This window comes from Silurus meridionalis, chromosome 4, assembly GCF_014805685.1.
Source record: "Silurus meridionalis isolate SWU-2019-XX chromosome 4, ASM1480568v1, whole genome shotgun sequence".
NCBI lineage: Eukaryota > Metazoa > Chordata > Actinopteri > Siluriformes > Siluridae > Silurus > Silurus meridionalis.
In genome coordinates, this window is record NC_060887.1 from 23,057,135 (window position 1) to 23,067,741 (window position 10,607).

The following is a 10,607-nucleotide window of genomic DNA, read 5'->3' on the forward strand; positions in this document are numbered from 1 at the left end:
CATAGAATGTAAAATTTAGGGGTTCATTTTTGTTTGTTTTTTTCTTTCTTGACTGCGATATATTACTTGGTCATTTAAAAGGGTGTATAAAGCATTCTATGGGCTGCCATAGGAAGTATAATAAAAAGAAAAAGACAGCATGCACACACTAAATGGTGCCTACACACATTCGGTGCTTTGCCCAAAGTTCAGGGAAAAAGCATTATAACATGTTTCCTGTGTTTTTTATGGATGTAGATTCAAACACAACATTATAATAAAGCAAATATGAATTGGTATAATAAATGGTGCATTTTCTAATAACCTGTAACAAAGTTAATATAACATTAGAAATAAATAACACTGATAGGTTCACATACTTTTGAGAGCGTTTCAGTGTCGTAGTACTTAAATAAAGTTTCCCTGCACGTGACTAATGTTTCTAGATAGAGGGTCAAAAAACATTGTGGTTTTTATATCACGTAGCAGAAAACAAACGCTATGTGACTTGGGGGAGGTGTAAAGAGTGAGTTGTGGGGGGATTACCCATAGTCACATGCTCTATATCCTTTAACAATTCTTTACTGAAGTCCCTTGAACTGAAGGTGTGAGTATGTGAGTAATATCTACACTGATTAAAGTGCTATAATATGTTCACCCCACACTGTGCATTGTCACAACTATACGTGATGCACTGTTTTGATACCATGCCATCTGCATGTTACTTTGCACTATTGGCTTCCTACTTCACTGTGTCTTTATGTGCTTCAAACTTAATGGTGGTTGCAGTATTACACTTTTAATTATACTTGAACTTGACTGCTCAATGTCAAGAAAATTACAATCTAACCATAATCTGCTTTTTTACAATCTACAATGGAGCAAATAATAAACACATAATACAGTAAAATATTATATACGGAATTTGAACCATTTATAAAAATATCCTGAGATAATTAACCTAATTTTCTAGATTTTAAACATAGAAATTTGATGGGATAATACAAATATGTAGAAAATGAGGCACATACTGTGCTTACAGATACATCTCAAGACCTGTTTGAGTTTATGTTGGTACAATAAAATAAATATAGCAGTGTTTTAATACACAAGTCACCTCACAAAACATTTCCATTATCTTGTATAAAGTGATGCTTTTTTGCTTCTCATGCAACAGTATACAAAAGCAATAGTGGTGATGAAAAAAGAGTGGTAGCAAAAAGTAATGACTAATGTGCTTCCAGTAATGTTTGAAGTGCCATCTAAAATGAAATCAATTTGAATAGGCATATCTTATAGTTAGTTTGACAACCTTTTTCTAAACAATTAGTTACTTTAATAATTAAGTGTGCACTGTATCTGCTGACTTATATTTAAATGTATTGTTCATAAACAGTAAAATCAGAATGAGAAGGTTGGGGAATGAGAATGTGGGGAATTGCCCATAATCTTGTGCTATAGATTTTTTATTCTATAGATTATTTATCATTTGCTATCCAAAGCCACTTGGGTGCAAAGTGTGAAGTGCGTGAATAATAACACTAGCTTTAAAGGGCTATAACACACTCACCTCCTGCTAATCAATGTGTTGACTGCACATGATATGAATAATAACAGGAGTGTAATATTACTCCTACCAAGATGTAGCTGCAAAATGTGTAAAACCTCAGCATATTAAAGTCGAGCTAAACCACCTCCAACAGCTTCACTTTGCCCGAATAGTTGCTTTTGTCCTTGAGACTTATGTATATCTAGAGTATAAGAAACAGAATGTTATTATTAAATGTTTAGTGCTATGATAAAGTTAACATTATTTTATTAAAACAGTCTAAATAAAATCTAATAAGATAAGACAGAATTCTTCATCATTCTCAGTAAACTCTTTATCCTGGTCACTGTCACCACAATAATCCAAAGCCCATCTAGGAAACATACAGAGCAAAGTGCAAAAATAGCGTGAATCATACAACCGTCCATCAGAATGCAACATACACACATGTCGACGAATTTGATATTATTCAGATACATCGGTTTAGATTTTTGGGTGGCAGAAAACATTACAGTTCATGGCAGAACGTGTACAGAATCTCAGCACAATTAATAAACACAGTTTAGGATTAAAGTGTGCTGCCTGACCAGTTGGTTCTGAAAGCAAGTAGTTTATAAGTTCCACAAACATTTAGAGTTCATTATTTAATTGCCATTCATTGTACACACACATTCACAAATCTGTTCTTACGCAATGCAAAAAGTGAGTAATTAAAATTGGTACAGTACAAAATATTATAAAATTTAGGGTTTAATGAAAAGTTCAGGGTATCTATAAAATTAATCAGAATAAAAACAGTTCAGTAAACATGGCAGTCGTTCAGACCAGTATTACAGTTGAATTATTAGTACTGCAATAGTAGTATTGACATTAATGTAATCTGCTACTTTCTTAGCACTGACATGTACATATTCATAGTTAATTAAACTATATGCAATATACAGTTCTATATTAAGCTAGCACCACCATGTTACAAATACCGTTTTAATAAATAGTGAACATGTTAGTCTGATAAACAACTGATGTTAAAACAGTACTAAACTAAGTTGCATATACATTACATACAGTATATATTTAAGTTTTTACCGCTGCATCATTGAGAGCATCTTGATCAACTCCATCACTGTATGGTACGGAGGCTCCACTGTTTGTGAACATAAAGCCCTGCAAAGGGTGGTCAAAATCACCCAGCACATCTCTGCCACCCAACTACCTGCCATTGAGCACCTACACTGCAGCAGATGTCTACACATGGCTCACATCATCATCAAGGACTCCTCACATCCCAGTCACAAACTGTTTAACCTCCTTTCATCAAAAAGGAGATGCATGAACATACACACCAGAACCACACCATCACACTACTGAACACTACACTGTTAGATCACTGTATAAACACTGTATACAGCCAATTGTACATACAATGTACATATTGTGATTTTTATACCCCTAATTCTCTACACATATTGTGCTGTACATACAGTGCCCTCCACAATTATTGGCACCCCTGTTTAAGATGTGGTCGTGGACTTCTAAAAATTCTCCTTTTTTTTAAAACAACATAGAACCCAAATGCAAAAAAAGAGAAAAATCCAACCTTTCATTTAAGTACATAACTTTGGTGGTAAAAAAAATCATACATTTAGAAAAAAAAAAAAAAACTTGAAATCATGTGTCCCACAATTATTGGCACCCCTAACAATTCCTCTGAAAAATTAATTTTTTTTTTTAATATATTTTTCTGTAGTTGCTAAGGTTGGTCAGGGTATCTAGGGACTTTTAATTAGTAATTCATGATTTCCTGTTTCCCTGGGGTATAAATATGACGTGACACAGAGGCCTAATTCTCTTACCCATTTGTCAACATGGCAAAGACAAGAGAACACACCATTCAAGTAAGGCAGATGTGTGTCGACCTTCATAAGTCAGGCAATAGCTACAAGAAAATAGCCACTCGCTTTAACTTGCCGGTATCTACAGTCAGAGGAATCATTAAGAAGTTTAAAACAACTGGAACAGTGACAAACAAGGCTGGAAGAGGTCCCAAGTTTATCTTGCCACAACGCACAGTGAGGAGGATGGTAAGAGAAGTAAAAAAATTTCCCAAGCTCACCGTCACAGAATTGCATCAAAGAGTGGCATCTTGGGGTCACAGAGTCTCCAAAACAACCATCAGACGCTCTCTACATGCCAACAAGCTGTCTGGGAGGCATGCAAGGAAAAAGACTTTTCTCACTAACATTCACAAACGTAAACGTCTGGAGTTTGCTAAGCGGTACTGGGACCTCAACTGGGATCGTGTGCTTTGGTCAGATGAGACTAAGATTGAGCTTTTTGGCAACAAACACTCTAAGTGGGTCTGGCGTAAAACAAAAGATGAGTATGCCGAAAAGCACCTCATGCCCACTGTGAAGTATGGTGGAGGATCTGTGATGCTGTGGGCCTGTTTCTCTTCCAAAGGCCCTGGGAACCTTGTTAGGGTGCATGGCATTATGAACGCTTTGAAGTACCAGGATATTTTAAATAAAAACCTGATGGCCTCTGCCAGAAAGCTGAAGATGGGTCGTCATTGGGTCTTTCAGCAGGATAATGATCCAAAACATGTGGCAAAATCTACACAAAAGTGGTTCAGCAGTCACAAACTCAAGGTCCTCCCATGGCCATCTCAGTCCCCAGACCTCAACCCAATCGAAAACCTGTGGGGCGAGCTAAAGAGAAGAGTGCATAAGAGAGGACCCAGGACACTGGATGATCTAGAAAGATTGTGCAAAGAAGAATGGTCAAAATCCTCTCTCTGTGTTCTCCAATCTTGTGAAATGTTATAGGAGGAGATTAAGTGCTGTCTTGTTGGCAAAAGGAGGTTGTACAAAGTATTAACATCAGGGGTGCCAATAATTGTGGCACACATGATTTCAAGTTTTTTTTTTTTCTAAATGTGTGATTTTTTTACCACCAAAGTAATGTACTTAAATAAAAGGTTGGATTTTTCTCTTTTTTTGCATTTGGGTTCTATGTTGTTTTAAAAAAAAGGAGAATTTTTTGAAGTCCACGACCACATCTTAAACAGGGGTGCCAATAATTGTGGAGGGCACTGTACATCTGCACTACTACTTTATGTGTATCTATATATACCTTATTGTACATCCTGCCTTGTTTATTCAACTTTTGCACATTTTATTCAATGCCATAGTCTTATAACCTTCTACTTGTTGTACCTTTACAACAGTGTCTGCACTTTTTCACTGCCATAGCCGTATAACTATTTACTTGTACTTTTGAATTTTTCAACACATCTCTTCACTGCTATAGACTTTATATTTATTCACTGTACATGTTTTACACACATGTTGACATCTACCAAGCTGGAGTGTAGAATAAATCACTTGAGACTCATTTTCCGGCTTTAGAAATAAATAAATAAATTAATTAATTAATAAATAAATAAATAAATAAGAAAATCATAGGTATGTTAGTTTTAAATGTAAAAGAAAAATATATGACATGCATTTCAACAAACTGAAATAATAAAGGGTCATGCCAGTTACCTCTGAATGTCTGTGTGCACCTCTAGAGCCTCTGTCTGCATGATAAAACAGATGATTTATTAAAGACAAATCTCCCACATACATTTTTTTGTGATCTTGTTTATGTAAATATTTTGTTTCTTACCTGCCCTTTGTCGTAAAACAAATAAAAATATTACAAGAGCGATGATGATGAAAAAAAGAGCAGACATGCTTATTAATACAGCTACTGGGGGACGGCTGCTGTACCGTCTGTCTGCTGTACTGGATGGAATAGCATCAGATGGACTAGCATCTGAAAATTAATTCAGTTTGAAAAAATAAAAATATTAGAATGTATGGCCACTTTCCTTTAAACCATTATTTTTTATCATTATAATTATAAAAATAATTATTGTTGTAATTTGCTTTACATGCAAATTAAGTCAAGACATCATATTTTAACAAGGTAAAACAAGAATTGCTTCAAATTATATTATATTTTATATGCAATTTATAATTAAAACAGTCTAATAAATAATCCAACAAATATAAATAGACTAATTCAAAAGAAAAAACATTTTAAACTGCCTAAAGAAGTATTGCAGAACTTAGGGCTAACACATCTTTTACCTAAGCTGCAACGATTATCAGTACAGACTTTTCCATTCTCTATTATTTATCTTAATTATAAAATTTATTGTTGTAAATTTCAAGATTATTTACAGGAGTGAGGAGTGGCAGTGACATCTACAAGGCTGAATTTGTTTGTCTCTAACACATTTCTCAGCAGCCTACAGCTCAAAAAACTCCTTGGCTTGTTTACTCTCCCAGTAATTGAGATATTCCATTTATCTGCTAATACATCTGCCAAGTCATCTTCATCTGCATCCACATCTACATCACAGTACAGGGTACAATTCTGTGGAGAATCAGTCAGATTTATGGCTCTGACTGTGAAAAGTGTGAACATAAAAAATGATCATGCATCAGAATCTTACACTGTACAATGGAACCACTCTGTAAGTTTATTAACAAAATCACACCCCAGTCAAAGTGCATTGTGTATTATATAACTGTAATACACTACACATGTAATAAAACCAGCCATACAAACACTACACTAAAATTCATACATTAAACATTAAAATCTTATATTGAAAAAAGTCTTGTTGCTGCTTTATATAGAACGTAAATGGAGTTTAGTATATATGCCAAAATTGACTATTTAATTGACAATTTAATATATTTTTTAAATAAAACATAATTTATAACCATTAGTGCTGATAAACTCATATTCACATCATGTTAGAATAATTGAATTTGATAAAACAAACATTTAATTTATGTTTTTATGAAAGTTATTTATTTGTTTGGTTGGTTGGTTGTTTTTTGAGAGCTTTGAACATTCTAGTAAATGATATTGATTATTATATTGATTATTATAATTGATTATTGAATTATAAGATTTTCTGAGAGATAATATACGCAAGCAATTGAGCTATTGTACAAGCTTTTTTATCCATACTGATTTCAGTTATTCAGTATGCAAGATAAATCTAAGATATTTTATAAAACTAAATGATTATTTTGAATAAACTTACCTGTAAGTACACACAGAGACACAGAACACATTCTTTGCTGTCCAGTTGATGTTTCTCCCCAGTAGCTGTATTTGCCTGCATTAGCTGGATGAACATCCGGAATGAACAATACACCTTCATTTGTCCATTTGTGGTTTACAGAAATGGTAATGTTTTCTCCAAGAGCTTCAAATCTCCAGTCCGCTTTTGGGTTTAAATTGTAGCGGCAGCTATAACTGAATTGATCACCTTCTATAATAAACATTGCCTTTAATGCTGTAAAAAACATAAAGTTTGTGATCAGTGCTTCCTTTAACAAACTTTAAATTGGCAATATTATGTAACTATATAGGGGTTGACTTCCACTTACCAAACTGGGGTAATAAGTTTACTGGTTTGCCATCAGTGCATTTATTTTTAAGTATGCACACTTGGCAAACATATGTCCCCGTGTCCATCTCAGTGAAAGGACTGATTTCTAAAGAAAGGTTCCTGGTAATTTTTTTTCTGACTGACAGAAGTTTGTTATGGAAAGTGTAGCCCGAAATTATAGAAAAAATAGTGTTTAACTCATTGTCTTTGTTTCTGTGCAACCACTTCAAGGTTCTTTGGTCACCATAAACGTCACATGGTAATGTTACTTTGTTGCCCAGTGGCACATACTGGACAGAGGCTAAGAGAGCATAAAGCAAAACAGGAGTAATTTGTTTCTTGGTAAAAAATCAGACATCCACATATTTACTGTGCAAGTATAAGAAAACACATGTTAACAAACTGTGAAGCATGTATTCATAATCTTAGAATCAAAACCTAGCAAAACTAATATTCTTTATAACTTTTGCGCCTAGACATTTTATTAGTTATTACATTTAATTGCACCTCTACACAAAAGTGTACTGTAGAAGTTACTATGAGTAAAATATTAACAGTATAATGTTAAATAAAAATCTTAAATCTTTTAAATTACAAAACAATTATATAAACTATTTTAAAACTTTGCAGTTTCATGAGACACAAACTCGGGGACAAGAACCTTTAATTAATTCTTTGGTTAATTCTGGATAATTGTTATTACTTACAAAATATAACTTCCAAATCAGGGAAAAAAAAAAAATAAAGACTTTGAGTATATTTTAAAGACCTTAAATACCTTAAATACTTTTGTGCACAATAAAAATACTCAAAAATACTTTTGAGTACAATAAACCAAGACTCTGTGTATGTCTTGGTTTATTGTACTCAAAAGTATTTAAGTAAAATACTTTTTGATTAAAAGACAGTCTTATTATATAATTTTCTCAATATATAAAGAATGTGCAGTAAAATAATGCATGTTATGTTCAAAAATCTTTAAACCCTGTTTCAACTTCATCATAAAAAATTTAAATGGTAGCTGTCACAATGCTGTAGAGTTACTTACCATAAGTTAAAATAGGCAAATGAATAGCACACAAGATAATACAAAGAATTCTTCTCATGTTGAAATGCAAACAAGCAGGCTGAAATAGAAAATAAAATGGGACAACTCCATTATTAGAATATAGCAATTTGAAATTAGAATTCAGAAAGATAAAAAATAAAAAAATAAAATATTAGTAAGTACATCATACTATTTAAAATAGATGGGACTGTTTGTTGATCTCCCTTTTGCCATGAACGTTGTCTATAGATATGAGTGGGTTTTTTCAAAGGTCGATGCTGTAAGACTGCACCCCAGATCTGAGTTTCATACTGCAACCTCTTGTGTGATTGATCCTATTTACCAAGAACTAAACCAGTCACCACAGAAGATTTGATTTCAGATGAAAAACACTTATGCAAAGAGAAAAATGATGTGTGATAAAGGAGCTTTGAGCAAATAAGAGTATTCATTTGTGCATCTAATTTTTGTTGTTACTATAAGTGTAAGATACTTAATTGGAGGTCAAACAGACATTTTCACAATCCCAAAACACAATGTATTTTAACTCACTTTCAGTAACTGCTGTATCTTTTCTATTCTTTAGGGTCTCTCTGAAACTAGATGATATCTGAGCAAAATTGAGCACAAAACAGAAGAAATTACCTCCCAGAGCACCTTGGAAACACATACAAACACTAATACACACACTAAACACATACACACACTTATTCACACCTTTTCTTAAAGTATCCAATCCATACGCATTTACTTTTAGCATTTGGAGGAAACGTGAGAACAGAACATAATGAAAAGTAGATTCATTTGAATAATGAGTAAATATCTTCCCTTGTTATTATAATAAATCTGTTATAATTATTCCCTTGTAATTTTATTTTATACAATTTTATAAATATATATACATTTTATATAGATATTTTGCATGGTCATAAAAATGTATTACAACTTATGCATGGTTGATTCTGTTATAATCATCCAAAGTTTAAACCTGTCAAAAATATAAAAAACATGTTTATAATTTATGTGTTTGATGTGGATTTCTGTTATACATAAGAAATGGTGAAACAAATGCATTTTCCACATGCACGTCCTCTAAACATCATCAACTACACATTGTGAAACTAAATAGGTTAGCAGTGGTCTGCTGTGATGTGCAAACATCAGCTTTACTATATTCATATCTACTACTTACATCTTAGATCCATATACAGATTAATTAATTTATTTACTTTGTCAATGTAACAGGCTTACAATGATATTATCTTGTATCCTCAGTGTCAATGTTCTCAGACTAAATAAAATTTTTAGTCAAGAGCTCAAGAACAATTGTAAATTAGAATTGTATGTTGTTAAAAATCATAAATCATCAGTTTCCTCTGGGGGTGAAGTGGAAGAATGTGTAAAAAATGTCCCTCAACCCACATTTCGAAATGTTTTCCTCAACCCACTCTGCACAATAAGCTTTACTCTCTAGTCACATCTACATGTGAGTCACATCACATTTGACAATGGCAAAGCCGATTAGTAAATCTCTCACTATATATTTTTACACTTTTATCCATCCACTTAAAAGGATCGTTTGTAAAAGAAAAACCAAAACCAAAATGTAATTTTCATAAAACTATTCATTTATGAGGTCATTTAATGAGGTCAGAAGAACAAAAGAAACTGTTTACCAAATCTAGGTATTAACAATCTAACTAGAGTCGGTGGTGTAACTTTGCTGGAGCAAATTAGTGTAATTAAGTGAGGTGTTGATTTGTGGGATGATTGATGGCACTATTAGAATATTTCCACAATTCTTCTTGCATAACTCATTAAATATTATTTAATGAACACAGAAAGGCAAGGTTATACATGTTCACTGAAGTTGAAATAGGGCTCTGTGCCGGCCACTCGATTTGTTAGATACCAGCCTTGGCAAATCATGACTTTATGGACGCCACACGCCACATGCCCTCACATTGTGTGTTGGGGCACTGTCTGACATAGTTCACAATATAGTCTGATTTTCAAAGAGCCCTTACATGGTTTGTATGTCACAAATCAAAGTTTACTCTTCAACCCAAGACCATATGCAGCCAAAGTAGTACAATAGTTAATACTTAATATAAGGATGTGGCACAGGCCAAGAGCTTCTGAATAGACTGGCATGAACTGGCACTAACTGTCAATGTATTGTTATCAATCAACAAATTTTTTGTCTTATGCACCCACTAAAATGTCCAGCAATAAATAAACATTGTTCAAAGAGACTCAAGCAACATTGACCTCCTTTAATTGTAAGGCATTGATTTAACACTGCAATCTTTTGGCATTCTCATCTAAAACATTAAACTTGGATATGGTTATGTAAATTTTCCTTTAGAGTTACTTAAAACTTAAGGCATATATACATAATGTATATATGACTTTCTCATAGTGCAGTTTGCTGGATGAAACAGCTCCTCTCTCTCTTTCTCTCTCTCTCTCTCTCTCTCTCTCTCTCTCTCTCTCTCTCTCTCTCTCTCTCTCTCTCTCTCTCTCTCTCTCTCTCTCTGTGTGTGTGTGTGTGTGTGTGTGTGTGTGTGTGT

General features: G+C 33.4%; 1 protein-coding gene across 1 annotated transcript; it reads right to left on the minus strand.

Annotated features, from left to right (window-relative positions):
- Window positions 1-1,664: 1,664 nt before the first annotated feature.
- LOC124383798 lies at window positions 1,665-8,318 on the minus strand. Its single transcript, XM_046846103.1, has 8 exons — window positions 8,225-8,318; window positions 8,035-8,113; window positions 6,985-7,287; window positions 6,636-6,890; window positions 5,758-5,985; window positions 5,198-5,347; window positions 5,074-5,108; window positions 1,665-1,730 (listed from the first exon to the last, which is right to left on the minus strand). The coding sequence occupies exons 2-8, from the start codon at window positions 8,090-8,092 to the stop codon at window positions 1,665-1,667; spliced, it is 1,095 nt and encodes a 364-aa protein (XP_046702059.1). The 5' UTR covers window positions 8,093-8,113; window positions 8,225-8,318.
- Between the last annotated feature and the right edge of the window lie 2,289 nt (window positions 8,319-10,607).

Coding starts and splice junctions, on each gene's coding strand:
- LOC124383798 (XM_046846103.1), bottom strand. CDS start 8,092: ATGAGAAGAATTCTTTGTATTATCTTGTGTGCTATTCATTTGCCTATT. Junction 6,891..6,984: donor AAACTTATTACCCCAGTTTG/GTAAGTGGAAGT, acceptor TGTTTTTTACAG/CATTAAAGGCAATGTTTATT. Junction 5,109..5,197: donor TGTTTTACGACAAAGGGCAG/GTAAGAAACAAA, acceptor TTTATCATGCAG/ACAGAGGCTCTAGAGGTGCA.